Source organism: Pezoporus wallicus, unplaced genomic scaffold, assembly GCF_028554395.1.
Source record: "Pezoporus wallicus isolate ANWC-B61680 ecotype Strahan unplaced genomic scaffold, APGP_CSIRO_Pwel_v1 contig_6217, whole genome shotgun sequence".
In the NCBI taxonomy this organism is placed as follows: Eukaryota; Metazoa; Chordata; class Aves; order Psittaciformes; family Psittacidae; genus Pezoporus; species Pezoporus wallicus.
The window spans coordinates 1,822,463-1,840,769 of record NW_026637336.1 but is presented as its reverse complement, the minus strand read 5'-3'; the positions used below and the strand labels follow the sequence as shown (position 1 = coordinate 1,840,769).

At 49.3% G+C, this 18,307-nt stretch overlaps 1 protein-coding gene across 11 annotated transcripts in view; it reads right to left on the bottom strand.

The window, feature by feature from the left end:
* The window catches only part of MBNL3 (muscleblind like splicing regulator 3), a 75,746-nt gene that overhangs the window by 8,354 nt on the left and 49,085 nt on the right, over nt 1-18,307 (bottom strand). For 4 of the 11 annotated variants that reach the window (XR_008971629.1, XM_057404907.1, XM_057404906.1 and 1 more), the window contains exons 3-7: nt 15,548-15,712; nt 9,594-9,794; nt 8,004-8,240; nt 2,349-2,499; nt 130-165 (exon numbers count right to left, since the gene is read on the bottom strand). Coding sequence is in view for 7 of the 11 variants with exons in the window: in XM_057404907.1 (XP_057260890.1) it covers nt 130-165; nt 2,349-2,499; nt 8,004-8,240; nt 9,594-9,794; nt 15,548-15,712 (790 nt within the window). In the remaining 4 variants the exon portion in view is untranslated. The remainder of the gene's footprint in view (nt 1-129; nt 166-2,348; nt 2,500-8,003; nt 8,241-9,593; nt 9,795-15,547; nt 15,713-18,307) is intronic. The other 7 variants (XR_008971631.1, XM_057404910.1, XR_008971632.1 and 4 more) reach the window with 4 other exon arrangements.

The window sequence follows — 18,307 nt, the reverse complement described above, 5'->3', positions numbered from 1 at the left end:
TTTAAGCCTCCAAGAAGACAGTGGATAGCCAGTCACACCACTCAGGCACCCAGGTTCTCACTGACACATACTAACTCGCAGTCTCTTTCAGATTAGGAAAAGTGGAGAAGTTTGTGTAGAGAAACCTACCAACGCTTGCAGTGGGTGTCATGCACAGAACTGACCCTGCACACCATGCATTGAAGCGTGGAAAGATGAACAAAAGGGATATTTCATTAGTGAAGCTTCAGTGTTAGATATCACTTTAACTAAAAAGCAGGTATTCTCTTTGCAGCATTCAGTATTTAAGCACATGCAAACAGATTCTGCATATTGGTACAGAAGTAGTTTAAACTCGGTTTTAAGAGATCATAGCAAACCAAATTAATTCTTGCATTTCTGGGGAAAATATCTTTCTCCTCCCAGCCTGGTATTAAAATTGATTCATCTAGCCTACAAAGCAGGGCTCTTTGGGGTATTTTTGGTATCAGGTATGTCCATTTCTTTCCGATCATGTCAGCAGAAAACAAATTGCCCTTAGAGGAACGTCACACTCATGTTAAAACCGACTTTCCAAAAGCAATTCACTCCTGCAAGCAAGCAGGCACTGGGGTTTCAAAGTCTCCAGTTGAAGCTGAAAGAGGCAGTTGTGGTCTGGAAACAATTGTAGTGACGATGCCATTTTCAATAGACACCCTGACTCCCCCTCTCCCTCCATGGGACTGATCTCTCAATAACTGAGCAGGAGACACGAGGAAAAGCAGCAGCTCACTTTGCTTCCCCTCCCTGCTTCATTTGCCAGAGCCCTGCAAAGGCTGAGACCACATCTGCAGTGTGATGCATAAGGGAAAATGGGGATGCGTAACATCAATTCATCAGAGATCCATGCTCTGATTGGAAATGTGCTGCTCTGCCCAGCACTCGTGTCCCCAGACAGCACACAGACCTGTACGCATCAGCCCTGCATTAATTTCATTGCCATGAGACAAGAGCAGGGGGAGTGCTGGTGCGTGTCCTTATGACAATTGTGACCTCGAGGAAGAGGAGCGTGCAGCCAGCAAGGGACTCGGCATTCCCAAAGGTGTCAGTGTTTCCCGGAGAAGCATCTCATTTGGCACCTAACAGATCTGCCAAAGGTCAGCTCAGCCCATCCCCTCCAAGAGCACTTTGCAGGGAACAAGGAGGGAGGCTACTGCTTGCATCCCTCTGTCGCTCCATGTAAGGCTCCACTTTCTTGGAAGAACACCCTGGCAGCTGCTGAGTTCTGAGCGTCCCCAGGTGCTCTTGTAACAGAAAGGCCACATGAGCACAGGACTCTCTGAACTCACCAGACACAATTTGGTCTCACCAGAGGACTATGTCTAAGGCTTTTCCCCTGACCCCCAGAAGCAGCAAGGACAAGGTGCAGGTCCACTCCATGCTCAGCCTGAGGGGCAGCCCAGACAAACACTCTGGGTACTTCTTAAAATACAATCTGCCAAGTGAATACAGCATTAACCATTAAACGCATGGGCTGTGCATCGTCTTATGATGCTCTGCAAGGATCATAATGATACTAAAGAATGAGCTATCAACTCTGGAATATTCCTCATTCAGCCACTTATACTAGTTCCTACCCTACGCAGGTTTTGTCTGCCACTTGGCTGCAGTGAGGTTAACTGGCTAGTCAGCAGTCACACTGCCATCTCCACATTTCCACTCCTGTATGAATGACTGAACTGCATCTTTCAATTTTACTCTGAGACCTTAAAGGTACAATGAGAGCTGGGAGTTAAATTGCTTTTAAAAAGCTCAGGCTATCATACTGCTCAAAAGCCAAGCACGAGGGAAATATACGCCTTTAAAGAGGATTATGTCATTTGTATTGACTAAAGAGGAACTGTTCCCTCTATAAGCACCATGGCTGCTGGCATACGGAGGTCACTGAGATAGAAGCTCAGAAAGATACCTGCAGCTTCAAGTGAGCAGGCATAGAGGCCCACAAGACATTTTAACATGAGTCCGTAAGGGTGCTAGGCAGGAGTCAAAGAATTAATTTGGGATTAACCAGCTGAACCGTAAGGAGGAGAAACAGAAAGTATGAATTCCAGAAACATGCAGACATTTCTCTTAGTTGAAAAAAACCCCAAAACCATAACCAAAAGGGCTAAGAAGGGCTCTTTAAAGTAAAAAGCTCTAAACTGCAGTAGGTGGGGGGGGGGGGGGGGGGGGGGGGAAGGAAAAGTCAAACAACAAACATGAACTTTTCATCCATTTTTAACATGAAAACTACACACCGATACTCTTGTGCTAAGGACTCTTACAAATCTGCTTATGAGCTCAATGCCTAGGTCATCAAAACGACAACTATGATGCTGGGAGCCACTTACCTGTAGGGATGAATGCAGGCTGTTGCAACTGCATGTTGGCTAGAGCCTGTTGGTAGTGGAAAACGCTTGGGTTAAAGACTGTGGTGGCACCATTGTTTTTTTCAAGTGCTGGCCTCTTTGGTAAAGGTTGAAGTGCACCAGGCGGCAGGGCCTGTGGATAAGGGAGTCAGTAAACACAAGTGGAGTGAAACGAGGGGCCCAGACGTAGATCAAACATGCATTAAATCATCAGGAGGCCTGGCTGCAAATCACCTGCAACTGTGTCAACTTAGTGAGATGGGAAAGAGAAGAGCAGCTAAGTCACAGTGGAAGTGGTAGGTGGAATCTGTTCACTAGGTAAGCAGTTAGCAAATGTACCAAGAGGGGCAGAGGCCAGGAGGAGGGGTGCTAAAGGAGCTCTTCAGCACGACTGACTTGGGAACACAGGGAGCAAAAGGGTGAGGAAAAGGCAGGGGAGAGGTGATCAACTGGACAGGATACTATGAGGAGCAGTTGCAGGCAACAAGAATTTAAAAATGTACCAGGTAAGAGAAGTACAATAGATTTAAACCCAAGAAGGTCAGCATGAGCAACAAATGCCATGGAAAAAGGGATGCTTGTCTTTTTCTGCTTACATGTATGTGTGCACGTGTGGAAGCGTGCAGCCAACCCTGTGTCCGGGTGGTAAAGCACTAGGTGCTGCCGGTTACACGTGTAATGTTACATTCATAGTAAAATGCATTTCCACTTGTTAGAGAGGCCGAGCAACATGGTCAAGAACAGGCCTGATCCTCCACTGCTCACACCAGTGGCACAGTTCAGCATCAGCTCATTTGGACCCGCTCCCACCTCCTAGAAGGTGGCCTCCGCCAGTTCAGTGCTGCTTGCTTGCTCCTAACAGTGCAAAAGCCACGGACAGCTCTCCTCTTTTTGCTCTATCACACCACCGAGCTCCTTCCAGCCTGTCAAACCTGTTCAGAGCTGGTAAAAAAAGCACTAACCCAACTCAGGAACTTTTCTCAGTTACTCATCATTCACCCAAGCATGTCTCAACAGCAAAGCAGTATGTCAGGTTCTCAGGAGACAGGAATGCTTCTAATGATTTACAGCTTTTCATTGTACCCGAGTAGAAAGCATGGGTTTTTCTGCACATTGTGACAGAAAAGGGGCCTTTTTAATTCTGCCCTGCAGCCCTTGGGCACATAACGCTCCCACTGACGTCAGGGAGCCTTATGCACGTGGAAGTCATGCACAATCAGGTTACTTCTGCCTACTTGTTCTGTATCATGGAGCAAAGCCATGGCTGAAATAGAGTTATCCTTCCTGTTTTCTGGGTTTTATTAAGAGGTGACAGTGAAGGGCAGGCAGGGAGGAGGTTTAGCTAGTGGAGGTTTGAGGCTGCAAACACACAGTATTCGGATGGAAGGACACAAGCAAAGGGATTTTCAAGTGTTACAAAGCTCAGCACACAACAGAATGTTAAGTGAAAGCTTGCAACAGTTTGTCACCATCTAGAAACAGGCTGCACTTCAATTTGCTATAGGAGACTGCTCATCTGAGGAATGTTAAGCAAGAAACTTCCAGGCAAAACGTTACTCCATCCTATCTCCATTGACATGGTGAGTTTGGGATAGGTTTAATATTTAATAGAAGAAAAAGAGGAAGAAACTGCATTTGCAAAACTGCCCTCAGACATGCACACATCCTCTGCTAATGCTGCTAGGCATCAGTGCCAGCAGCAGGGCTTCATCTTCCCAGATTTCTTCTGGCTAGTACCAATGACACCACTCAAACATGGGATAACATCAGATTGAGACACCAAAGTCTTTTGCTTAAGATCCCCGTTTCAGGATGAGGTCTTTTAGGTACAGATCTAAGAGTTCCCATATTTAGGTAAGCCCTCACTGACAACTATGTTAAATCTGACTCTATCTACATCTCGTCTATTTAATGGCGGCTACACGAGTGTTCCTTCAGGCACGGGGCAGAATTGCAGCTTGCAGAGCCTGGAGTAGCTCCACATACATCAGAGGTGTTTTACAGGTTTACAGTGAGTGAAGAACTTGCTGCTTAAATCCACGCTCTGTACGGTGCCCGATTGCTAAGCATTCCTTTTCAGATGCTTCCAAAACCTGCCCCAGAAAAAACCCTGCTAATTATAGCGAAGTAACTGTGCCAGGCAGGCACATAATGACTTCTGAGTCCTTGCTGCTTGGCCAAAGGCTGTCAGCCACCCCAAAAACCCCATTATCCCTTAATGGCAGTGCCAAAAGCAGAACAACTGAAGGCTTTGAGACCTTACTGGGACGTACTGGCTCTCTACAGGACAATCCTGAGCCCAGCACTGCAGTCAGAGGGAGCACACAAAGAAGCACCTGGCCATAGGGGCATCAAGGCACAACAGACTACTTACTCCATCATCGTCATGAAATCACAGCCTGGTTTGTCTTGGAAGGGAGCTTAAAGCCCATCCAGTTCCAACCCCCTGCAATGGGCAGGGACACCTTCCACTAGAGCAGCTTGCTCCAAGCCCGTGTCCAACCTGGCCTTGAACACTGCCAGGGATGGAAGTCAGAACCGCCCCCATGCTGGTTACCAACCCTCTCTTGTTACTCTTTTGCAAGACAAGGCCTGGATTACAAGTTTGCAACAAACAATTCAATAACCTCAGAGCTATCCTCCCATCGCTCTCTCCGGGGAGCGGATCCCACTTCCACCCCTTTGCATGTGGGGAAGAGGGGCTGGGTCTGCATCTGGCTGCTTCAGCCCAAGGCACAACAATACAAAATGACCTGTGAGAGGGCAGAGGCAGCCCCCACTCCCTGGCATGCAGCAGAAGCAAGCTGAGCAGCTTCCTCTGAAGATTATACACGGCTCTTATCGCCGCTGCGGGTCCTTCTCTGGCGCAGCCTTCCTGAAGGGTTCAGAGGAGGTGACAGACTCCAGCAAGGCAGTGGCAAACCTTCAGATGCTTCAGGACAGGAAGACTAGTAAAAGTAACTTATCTGATGGGCTTTTGTTCAGTGGGAAGGTCAGCAGGGGAAGGGAGCTAAAGGGCTTTCCCAGTCTGCTCAGAGACACGGCTCTTGAGGAGGGCAGAGACAAGACCCAGGTCACTGCCTGTGCCGGCTTTGGGGCTGCCTCTGTGCCAGCTATAAGCAGTGAGGAGTGAGAGGCTCTTATGTCATCTACTGCTTTAATTCCACAGCTGCTGATGTGACAGTTGGCTGAGGGTTAATTAGCAGGCAGAGAGCACAGGGCGGCAAAGAGCTGGAGAGGGAGACAAGCACAGGGACCAAACCAGCAAGCAGAGGTGTCAAGAGAGAGCAACGTTTGGGGAGGCAAAGAGAAAACAAACAAACAAACAAGTGAATGCATTATACAATGTCTTAAGAAGACATGGAACAGGCTCATCACCTGTTTTCATGGAACCCCAGCCTGGTTTGTGTTGGAAGGGACCTTAAAGCTCCTCCAGCTCCAACCCCTGCCACGGGCAGGGACACCTTCCACTAGAGCAGCTTGCTCCAAGCCTCTGTGTCCAACCTGGCCTTGAACACTGCCAGGGATGGGGCAGCCACAGCTTCTCTGTTTCTATTTTTCTCTGTTTTGAGTGAGTTTTAGAAGTGAGGAAATGTCACTGTGGGACACATGCTCCAGAGCTGCTCCACTGCCTGCTGCAGTGGGTCAGGAGCACTCAGGGATCAGCACCTACAAGTGGACTTGCAGCCCTAGTTCTGCAGTCCCACACCATGCAGAGGTCAGCAGGAGTGCTTGTGGCAAGGGCATGACCACCAGTCAGAAAGAAGGTTCAAGCACATGCTTAAGTACCATCCTAAACTGGGGACTGAGCCTGACCCAGTCCATCTGCCTGCACCGCATTGACTTCAGCCAAGCAAGAGCAAAGCTACTATTTGTGCATGTCACGTAATTGCAGGACTGGGATCCTCAGAAATCCCTTCTGACTTTGGATTTGAAGTCATTCCAAATCTATTTCAGAAGGAACACCCATTTTTCTGGCATATGTTTTGTGATCCAAGACACCCAGGCACCATTCTTCCCCTTATTAAAGTCTTACACCTCAACAGGTACAGTAAATGCACCAGACCTTGAAAAGTCAATGAATAATGTAAGCTGTTTTGGTAGCAGGGGTGATGCAACAAGCCATCAATAAATATTTTAAAGGTTCTAGTTAGCAGCATACAAATAAGGTTAATCACATTTTTAACAGAAGCCAGAAGCATGAATAAAACATGTGTTGGCTTTGGTCAAGCAGCAGTGCCCTACATAATGAGTGAAGTAAAGATTCAATTGTGAAGAACACAAAGAGTTTCATTTCAGAAGGTTCTTTTTCAACAAGACCTGAGCTCTTGTTTCAACAGTCATAAAAATAGTCAGAAATCTCATAAATAAACTGCAGGACAAATAAATTCTGAGTATAAATGGGCTCTTCAAATTACATTCCAGGTAACACTTATGCTACAAGGAGAGCAGTTGTTTAATTCCTAGAATCATCCTGGGTTTGCAATCTGCTTCACCATGAATGCAGAGCAACCTCCCCTTTTACTGTCTTCAAAAAAGAGGGATTCAGAAGACTTTTAGTGACTTACATCCTAAAGGAGACAAGAACCTTTTTAATAACAGTTGTATATAAAACCATAATGACAGAACAGATGAGGCTGGAAGGGACTCCTAGAGACCATCCAGACCAACCCCTTGTTCAAAGCCAGGTCAACTAGAGCAGCTTGCTCAGGGCTGCAGCCAGGCAGGTTCTGAGGATCTCCAAGGATGGAGCAGCCTGTTGCAGTGTTTGACCACCTTCATGGTAAAGAAGCTAAAATGGAATTTCCTGAATTTCCCTTTGTGCCCATTGCCTCTTGTCCTTTCACTGGGCACTACAGAGAAGAGTCTGTCTTCTTTACCTCCACCATGAGGAATTTATACATGTGGGTAACATCCCCCTGGCCCTCTTCTTCCCTCCTCACGCTGAATATCCCAGCTCTCCCACTGCTGGAATAAATAGGTGCTATTAAACCAAACTCAACACAATGGCAAACACTGGCTCCAGCTGGGAATTTCATCTGGTCAGTCTGCCTTGACTCATTTTCCCAATTGTAGGTGTTAGAGAAGTCCCAGTTCAAATTAAAATGCAGGTGGGACCACCTTTATCAGGTCCCAAGTATCAAACGGGCCAGGAGGTCCCTCTTGTTGGAGCCTTGTAACTTCACTAAGGTCCCTGCACAAGTTTGCTAACCTGAAACAACTGACACCTTGTCTGCTTTTAAGTCAGTGGAAATTCTGCTACCGACTTCAACAGGCCAGGATCTCCCTGCGAAAGATGTATTATGGGATGAGCAGTCTTTGATTTCCTTGTGTACTGAAAAAGCTGAACTGACACCTACAACTTAGCCAGGGAAGATGCTGGTTCCAAGTGTTGTGTTCATGTCATGTCATGATGTCATGTCAGGGTTTGTCACCATGTCTCTGACAGGCTGCACTGTGTCACTCCGGGCTTCATGCTATGGTGAGCACACAGAAGGGATGAAGAGAGGGTTTTCATACTGCACATGTTCTCAGTCAGCCATTTACAAAGCACTCTGTTTTCCCCCAAACACCACATGTGACACAACTGAAATCTCTCAGTGATGTTAATACAGCTTGAGCAGAATTCATGCTTACCATTGCAGCTGCAGCTGTCTGGTTCACCTGGTGTTGAGCTGCCTTGATTTTGGCTTGCAGGTGTGCAGGGGGATGAAAGTACTTGCATTTCTCCCTAGAGCATCGACCTTTGATGTAATCCATGCAGACTGTGACAGTGTTTTCATTTGTGTCTATCATTGCGATATCTATGGGGTGAGCGTAGCGGCAATCGTTCTCACCACGCGTGCAATTCCCACGCTGGAACTCCCGACACACCTTCAAAGGAAGTCACAGTGAACATCAACTCACTCCTCAGTCTGTTCAAAACATGGAGTATCAGTTCAGCTGGCTACATTAAACCACGTGTGTATTCTACACCCATGCTTAGGCAGCACACGGGTCACAGGCACGACTGGTGCTACTCACAACGGGTTCAGGATGAACCCCACAACATTATCAGGGCCTATGACCAAGCACAAGGGAAATACAGAACTTGTACAGAATGGAAAACCACCTCAGGAAGTCAACGTTGTTTCACCAGAACTTCTGGAGCTCAGGATTTCTCCCCTGCCTCTAAAGCTTCAATGTTACAACTCTGCCACTTGTGTTTAACACCTGGGTTATGTGTTTCTTATGCAGCAGGCTCCTGGGTAGACCCTTTCATTCTAAATGTTCCATGCTGCTGTTACCTGCAATGAGTACGTGTTCCTAAATATGAGTAGCCTCTTTCACATAAGTAATCTCACTGCCCTCCACAATAAAACAGCGGCATTAGTGACAGTGCATTTGATCACACTGCAGTGTGCTTGGGAGGTGCTGCCAGAACTGCTGGCTTTATGAATATCCTGAAGATCCTCCTAAGTTATGACCACTGAAGCATCAAAAGCAGAGAAAATGTTTCCTTCTCTGAGGAACTGAGGAGAATTGCTGAGGGCTACAGCTGGTGGTGTAGGTTATGTACTTGTGCACTACAAGACTGAGTGTGGAGAAAGGTGAGCTGTCAGCAAGCTGGCAGAAAGAACACAAACCAACATGCTTTCAAATGATACCCTTCCCTGTGTTATAATTTACACCTGCAGGGATCTCTGAATTCAGGTCCTCAGCCTTTATGTCCTGCAGAGCCTCTGCTTAAGGTCTGAAAGACATTTGCAACTCCTCCAACACCAAGTCCCAGCAAGCCCAGCCAAGCATGGGGAGGGAGAGACATCCTTCCAGTGCCCCATGCTCGCAGCTCCCAACAGTGCAATGCTGAAAGCTTTCTGTATAAGCTCAGTAAAGCCACCTCTACACAAGGGAAGTGTCTGGTACTCCCAAAACGGCTCCCACTCAGCTCAGTGAAAGGGCAAACCCTCCACTTGCATTTTTAAAGCACAGAAAACAACAGTCCCAGCCTGCTCCAACACCCACGGCAATCACAAGAGTATTTCCAAATTCCCAGGGACTTTCAAGGATTTGCAATCAGGCCCTGCATGAGAATCTGCTCAAGCACAGAGGAGCAGCCCTGCGTTAGGAAAACTGCTGGTTAAACTCTGCACTGTGCTGCATCAAGTCATTCTAGCAGAGAGCAGTAGCTGGGACCACACGCCCTGTTCATTCCCATCAGCAGCATCGTATCAGACATCCAAATACCTCCAGTTTATCCGTACGCATCAGTTTCTGCCCAGCAGAGCCTCCTGGTACTGTAACAGTAGGATTTCCAGAAACCAGGACAGGAGTATTTGGTAACAGCTCTGCAGGAACCAATCCCATCCCAGGAGAAACATGACTCAGGTAAGGACTAAAAGCCATCGTGGGGCTTGTTGCAAGCGATGGAGTCACAGGAAACGTTGTCTGGGGATGGAAAGAAGAAAAACAGAACATTAGTTAAAAAGCTGTGTCTTGGATTACCCACCAAAGCCTTGCATCAAATCAATCCTTTTAGACAATTTGATTTGCAGTATCAGATGCTGGGCTCTCCAATCTATTCATTTACCACCATTTCCTTGTGATCCATTCGCTCCTCCTGACTCAGATAGTGACTCACAGGAACACAAGGCATCTTTATTTGTCAGATCAAAGCATATTGATGATCTTTACAGTTTAATGACACAATTAAGGATTTCGTGCCAGCAATTACGGCAGGCCCAAATTAAACAGACTTCTCATTCCCAAACAAATGTCTCAGCTTCTGGATGTCTACACTGCAAAGCTGTCCCCATACGGGTGTCCCAACGTAAACTGCAGCTACACAACCTGGAAGGAGATAACCCCATCCACTATTTCACAGAACCCCAGAGTGATTTGTGCTGGAAGGGACCTCAAAGCTCCTCCAGCTCCAACCCCTGCCACAGGCAGGGACCCCTTCCACTAGAGCAGCTTGCTCCAAGCCCCTGTGTCCAACCTGCCCTTGAACACTGCCAGGGATGGGGCAGCCACAGCTTCTCTGGGCACCCTGTGCCAGCGCCTCAGCACCCTCCCAGGGAAGAGCTTCTGCCTAAGAGCTCATCTCAGTCTCCCCTCGGGCAGGTTAAAGCCATTCCCCTTGGCCTGTCCCTACAGGCCCTTGTCCAAAGCCCCTCTCCAGGTTTCCTGGAGCCCCTTTAGGCACTGGAGCCGCTCTGAGGTCTCTCTAGCGCCTTCTCTCCTCCAGGCTCCACTGCCAGCTCTGGGTTACAGTTAAAGCTGCTCCTGTTTGCAGGCCCAGGCGATGCTGTCCTTGGTAACTACAGCCTCTACTTGGCAATAAACACAAGTGGGTTTACAAAATGGCCTGGGGTGGGTTTTCTGGCCACACACATCATCCCCTCCTTGCTTTTATTTTGGTACTTTTAGTCCTGGGGGCTTCTAAAAGAAACCGCACATGGACAACGTGTGCATCTTCAACCCTTCCTACCCTGCTTGTTGCGATCTGAAAGCAGCCAGCCCACAGGAACAGCAGCCAAGCTGTTCTGATCTCTCTTTAGCTTAATGATGGCCTCTTCCTAAGGTCAGAGTGACAGCAAACAGCTCCTGAGCTGATGGGAAAGGGGATGACAGGTCATTGCCAGCACATGTCCCTCTTTCTGCCTCAGCGAGGAGACAGCCTCCTGAATCAGCAGTGCTGGGCACTTCAAGTGTAGCAGAATAATCCTCTCCCTGGCAGAGATTCCCAATTTCCCTTCTTTTGAGTCCAAGGTAAAACCTGCTTCAGCTGATGGGAGGTTTTAACCATTAAACCCAGAGATCCTCCAGTTCATGGCCCTTTATGAACTAATTCTCTTCCCTCTTTCAGTTCACTGTGGCTCTCAGACACGTTACACCTTCTGCTGCTGGAAAAGCTCTGCCAGGATCTTCAAACACAGTGACTCCCTCAACACTTCCATCAGACTGGTTTCTTTTGTGCATGTACCAGTAACTAGTGGCATCTGCTGAGCTTCTGTCACCATTTGCACTGCAAATGCTCTTTTAAGGAGCTCCTCCAGCCCAGCCAGTCTGCACAGGGTTATGCTAGGGCTGACGTCAGCCCTTCTTTTATGCACCCGTAGTAGACCTTGCAGCACATGTGGCTTGCACAAACATGTGGGCAAATCTACCCTGGGTTTTTCCAGCACCTAATACAGAAGGAGCCTGGGTAAGGAGGCAGGAGCCGTAAGGAGGAAAGGGGGATGTTTTAGAGCTCTGCAGCTTGTTGTCCCAAGTACCAAGACAGGCCATGGCACAGCTGATTTTGTTAACAAACCAGAAGCTGCATTCAATTTGCTCAGCAGAAAGCGTGCTAAAGCTGGAGAGCAAACACAGCGTGGGTGAGAGGAGAAAGGCTGCTGTGGTGCTCAACGCAAGCACTGCCTCAGCCAGGATGTGTTGATTCCCAGTTACCTCAGACCCTCCAAAGGGAAAGCCTGAAAATGAGAGACCCAGCATAAATGCAAAGGTGTTGATGGCCTGAAGGAGGGCAGACAGGGCGCTGCTAAGCAGCTACACATGGAAAGCACAAAAACACCAGCCCAGTGGCAGCTTTTATTACAGTCTGGTGATAGAAATGTAGAAGATAAAGATCTCACACTGACAAGGATGAAGGCCCCCAGATTGCAAGCACAATTGATGCTGGCCAGTAAAAGAAAGAAACCTGTGTTCCCCAGTGCAACTGCATGGGGCTGGCTGTAAAACCACCCTCTAACACGAAGGCTGAGCATGCCAGAGTGAAACCAACTAGCCAAAGCATCAGCTACCTACTGCCACAGATGCTTGCTTCCTCAACCAGATCACAGACACACTTCCAGCTCTAAAGATTTCTCCTTTATGGGCTGCTGTAAAGTCAGGTGTTAATGCCCCACAGCACTGTCTCTTGGCAGACACCAGCCCCCAGGTGGGCCAGGGCACATGTGTTTGCTCATTCCTAGCATGTCTTTGACTAGAGCCTGAGAGATGGATGGGTTTTCATTGCATGGAACAAATGCATGCCCCAAGCACCTGCTGAAATCTGCTCCAGCACTTGTTCCAAGCATCACTGCCCAAGCAAGTTCTTCACTCTGTGCTTCAACCCCTCCACCGGCACCAAGGGGTGGCAGCAGGGTCCCACTGCCCCACAGGGGACACAGAGCTGTGTTACAGGCTGGGGTATCTGCAGGGACATGGCTGATCACAGCTGTCAAGAGCTTGACAGGAAGAAAAGATCACTGAATCCTAGAATCACCTAGGTTGGAAAAGCCCTTTCAGCTCCTCCAGTCCAACCGTTCCCAGCACTGCCAAGGCCACCCCTAACCCATGGCACTGAGGCCTCGTCTCCACGGGGTGTGAACACCTGCTCCAGCACCTCAGTATCTCCCTTGTAATGAAGATGATGAAGAGCTTGAAGGCAAAGATGGGGGAAACACCACCCCAGGGCAGCAGCAAAGGCAGCTGCAGGCAGAAGTGGAGGCACCATCACTGTGCTGTACCCAACTGCCCGCTCAGGAACAGCTCATGTCAGCACCACACACAGCAGCCACTGCCCTGCTCCACCGGGTCAGGTTGAAGCTTGTGCTGAAGCATCTCCATGGCCAGCTCCAAAGGTCTGTCCCACACTGCCGCAAAGGGATAAAGCAGAACTGAGCGGGTAACAGGCCCAGGGTGCAGCACTTCTGGCGTATCTGAGAAACCAGAGAAAGCACTGACCAAAATGGCTCTTGTATCAATGCCAGTGCCCAGCTCTATCTACCTTCAACCTTTTACAGAGTCAGCAGACAGAGACACAACCATCCCAGAGAGCTTCCAGCACAGCTCAACCAGCAGTCAAGGTGAATTTGGGCTTCCCAAAGTCAAAACTTTACTGGAGTCTTCCTACTTGGCACCATCCTTGTGGCCTCTTCAAGGTCTCTGGCAGACAAATACACCATGCTGAGCAAATACCGTGCCCTTGGCAGCCTGGTTTGGAAGTGCTGGACGAAGCACTCTGCTTAAAACTGCATCTCAGGCACCATCCATGTGACTCTGCACGAACGGTCAGCAGCGACACCAGCGAGCAACCTGAGACCTCAGAGGGATGAGCTCACAGCAGCAAACCCCAGCTCACACCCAGCGGGCTCGGGGTCGGCACCACGTTCACTAAGCCCCATCAGCAGGGTGTGGGCTCCGGCGGCAGCAGCACAATGAGCTCTTGCTGATGTGAGAAGGGCTGGTGGTGGATGCTCAGCTCACAGACACATACGTTCGGTGCCAGCTCAGGAAGGGGGTGACACACTGCTGTGCAGGGTGCTGCTGCGGGGTGTGGGTGATGGCTTGGTTTAACTCAGTAACTTCAGTGGTGAAAATGCCCTCTAAAACATCCAAGCATTCAGCTACTGCTTGGTGCTCTTGAGCACGCTGCTCCCAAGCTCGCTGTTCCCAATCTCTTCCCTGGCACGCGTCCCACTAAAGCAGGCATCCAGTTGATCAGCTTTCTGATCACATGGGATTTGCTCTTCTGCTGCATCTGATACAACACTTCCTGCTTTGAAGGCTCTCCTGCGTAGCCAGGAGGAGGCCCCACCCTGCTCATTTAGAGGGGAAAAACCTTCTCAGAGCCTGTTTCCACCAGCAGCATCTTTGGGAATCAAAGGCAGTTGGAAGAGCAACCTCTTGTTTGTCCTGAAAGTGGTGTGGAGCCAGTTGGGCAGCAGGAGTCAGACCCAGAGCTGGTTTACCCTCAGCCAAGTGTGGGAAAGCAAGAAGGGAGCAGTCCCTGCAGAACAAAGGTTTTACTTCTCTCCTTTGCCCATGTCTCCCTTGTGGCACAGTGCAGAAACCAGGGACCTTTCTCATCAGACAAGTTACCTCTGCAACAAGACCATGAACCAGATTCAGTCTCAGAGGCAATTTAAAAGGCAGGAGTGAAACTGCAGGCGTGAACTGGACCTGCAAGGTTGCAAAATGGGAAGATGGGAACTTTCCAAAGAGGAAATCCCAAAGATGTTTTGAACTGCCACAGCCAAAGAGCGTCCACTCGGCATTCCCCACAGAGGAAAACCCCGAACAGGAAGGGTTTGCTTCTGGAACAGGGTAAGGAAATGAGTGCTACCATTCTGTGGGACTTCAGCATTTCTCTCTGACATAAACGTACTTTGGAACTCCAAGAAAGAGGTGCAAAGATCCCAGCAGATAAGAGCTTAAGCAACTGTTGTTGGGACACCCCTAGGAAAGGGCAGGCTGGTGCACAAGCTGTTACGCCTTCAGGCTATTAGTGTCCTCTCAGGAGCCAGCCAGACCTCCTGTGGTGCAGCACAAGGAACCTCACCCAACAACTGCACCTCCAGTGCACACTGCCCCAGGAAAGATACTGAGCCCCAGCTTCAACTGGAGAGCTCCTCCTCAAGCTCTTCGTTCAGAACATGCAGTTATTTATGTCAGCAAGACCTCTGACATTCCTTAAAATACACATCATGGAAGACCCAAACTCAGCTGATAAATGTCACCCCCCCAGATACACCAATCAGCAGAGCCAAGCCACCCTCTCCCTGGTGTAACAGGGCCCTCCAGCCTCAAAACCTGTTCTAACTGATAAGCAAAACCAGGGACAGGCAGCGAACACTTCTCTGAACTACCTGCTTTGCAAACACCCATCTCCCACAGGCTTCTCTCCCAGCCTGAAGAGAAGCAAATCTCTCCTGCTGTTAGTATAGAACAGCACTGGTGTGAAAGACAAGTGCCAGGGCTGTGACATTAGCACAGCTCTCTGCTGGGATGACTGCAGTGAAATAGGTCTCACTTCCAGGCACAGAAAAAAGTATTAAGGTCTGGGTAGGATTCATCTTCCCCAATTTTAGCTCAGCAGTACAATGCATCTAGTCCAAGGGAGTCAGCTGGCCTCTTGGAAGAACTCCAGCATGCTCACCCCAATGTAAAACAGATACCTAAAATAGGATCCACTGGAATTGAGCCACTCAACGACTTCTGGGATGCATGTGAATTAAGTGGTCAAGCATCCTTTCCTTCCACCTGATGCCCTGAACCTCACAGCTCCTGAGTAACCAGAGGAAAGGAGCTGTGAGCAAGAAGATGCCACGGTAACATCAGACATCCCTCTAGAAGATGCTGCGTGACAACTGCCCAGGGCTCGGGCCTCATGAGCAAAAAGGAAGGACACATGGAGCAGTGTGACCTCAACTCACAATGGGCTGTAGCTGGGCACCTGGAAGCATGAACTGCATCTGCTGAGCGAACATGGCTGCGGCTGTCTTCTGCTGGATCAGGTTGTTGCGGCCGTTTATCTCGAGCTGTGTTTTCAAGTGGGGGGGAGGATGAAGATATTTGCAGTTCTCTCGGGTACACCGGCCCTGGAAAACACAAGGAAACAGCATTTCAGTGCATGTGACACACGGGGAAGGCACACAGGTTTAGTTGTGGGTTGTTGGAGTTACTGCACCAACACAAGCACCTGAGCTGAGGCAGTTTGGTGGCTGCTGTTCCTCTTCTGTGATTCTTCCATAGGCTTAAGTGAAGAGCAACATGACTTCTCCTGAAGTAAGACTAACCCAGTGCTATCAAGCTACACCCAGAAGCTGAGCTTCCTGATGTTATTGTTGTAAAATCCCCGGTCTAACACAAATACCAATGTTTTCAGAAACCAGCGGCAACAGTTCCAGAAACAACACCCAAAATTCCATTTCTTGTGTGGGTTGTTTCCCTCCCTCCCAACACCAGACCTGACATCAGACAGTGAGAAACAAACTGCCTCCAGCACTGCCCTGGCTGCATCACCCCACACTTCCTCACATCTGTGTGAAGTGGCACCATGCAGCTGGCAGGTCCTCAGACTCTACTACAAGGTAAAAACCCTGCATTAATCTGGGAGGAGGAGACTCAGCAGCACGGGGCAGGTTTGGGTCATTCTCCTCATGGCAGCTTTTCCAGGTCCCCCTAAAGCCCTTCCCATCTCCTGGGAGCCACCAAGACCCAGCATCCAGGCTCAAAGCATTCCTGCAGCATCCCACCTCCACCACTGCTGCAGTGCAGCGGGGTGGCCATGGCCATGCAGCTGCTCTGTTCTCAGCTCCAGTCTTCAAGGGATTAACACATCAGCCTTAGAAATCCCTCCTGGTTGACCCTGGCACAAATGCTTTGGGTTGGGAAAACTGTAATTTCTACCAAATTTGGAATAAATGCGTGTGGATGTTTGTGCACTGCAGGAAAGGAGATGAAAAAAAGAGCTATTGGTTTTTACAGGCCCTTCTTCAGCTGGAAAAGGACTGCTATTCCAACTGAGATTCCGCATGTCACGGCCACCAGCCACCCCAGCTTGCTGTGAGGCTTTGTTCTACATTTATAATCAAGGCAGAGTTTGTTTAATTCCAACAGGGGGTTCTGCAAACACAACGTGTTTATTACCAACAAGAAGTGCCCATAAAGCACGACCTTGGGGCTGCAGAGCTGCGAGCAGAAACCACTGCTGCTGGTGCTGGAGTGCTACTGGTTTCAGGGAGGAGCTGTGTCTGAGGACCTGAGCCCTGTGCAGATGCTGCTGCAGAGCATGTGAAGTGCAGCACGGCTGTCGTCAGCCTGCCAGGGCTCTAGGAAAGCTGAATCACTCCGATGCAAACCCACACCTTCAGCCCAGCTCCTCCTCACCATCATTTTGATCCTGAGCATCATTGACCACTGTTTCACCAGGACAGGTTAGGAGCCACAGCCAAGCTGGGCTGCTCACCAACACCACAGAAGGCTCTTCATCTCTCAGACAAGGAATTTTAGGAACCGATGATGTGAATGCAGAGTGTTCCCAGTTCACACATCCAGCTACAAAACAGCTTCCAAGAGGTCTCACTCTAAAGCGATGGGCACCTCAGGCATCCTCTGAACTCCAGCACTGGTGGGGTGATCCCTTCTACACTTCCACCCACACTTCTCAGTACTCCTCAGCAACACGTACGCTCCTCAAGACCAGTTTCAGCTCTGTGCAAGCTGCCAGAAGGACAAAGGACTGCCATTATTCGCTTCTCAGTACCAGCTGCAACACAGCAGGGAAACAACAGGGAACGGGTAGCAAATCTGCTGTGTGAATACTGGGCTGGGGACAAATGAGGACAACTCCGTCTTATATCTGGGTGACCTAGGATGCAATATGGGAACATACAGCAGGAATCAGGCCCCTAAACCTCAGATTGAGCATCTTCACGCTAAAAGGCACAGTTTGGCTGCAGTGACTTGCTGTAGCTCCAGCACAGGGCACAGGACCGTCCCAACCCCTGCAGGGATCAAGCAGAGAGTGTGGTACCTAAAAGCATCATCCCAGCACCTAAGTGGGTCTCTGCATGTGTCAGGAAGGGGCACAGTGCTCGGAGCCTGACCTGTGCCAGCACATGGTGTGCTGAGCCTGCTGGGACCAGTGCAGCATCCTGCTGTAAGTAAAGGAGTTTGGTGCTGTTGGTTTAGCCCAAACATTGCCTCCAGGGAAGGCACATTACCACCCTGCCCCGCGTGGCACGTGAACCTGCAGGCAGGGAATCACCACCCAGCAACAGCCTCTGCTGCTGGCCCTGGTAACACGCTAAATATAGCTGTATTCCTAGCTGCTAGCAAAATGGAAGGAGTCTGAAGGACCATATTCGTCAGCTGCTTTGCCAACTACAGCCAGGAGGGAAAAGCATATGGACAGCGCTTCCCATAGCTTGAAACATGGCTATTAAAAATAAATCATTAAAGCATTCTATAAGAGTCTCTCGCCCCCATCTTCCCACACACTCCCCACCCTTACAGTAGGCTGCTGGCATGTGATTGACTCTGTGGTGCCAACTCCAGTCATGCTGTGATGGCGCATACTGTAAGTGGCTGGCATCTGACATCAGCTAAGGTGACAGCAGCGCCACAAAGCCAGCTCCTTCAAGTGCAACACTCATGGCACACACTTAAATCCAGTGCATTACACTTAGCTG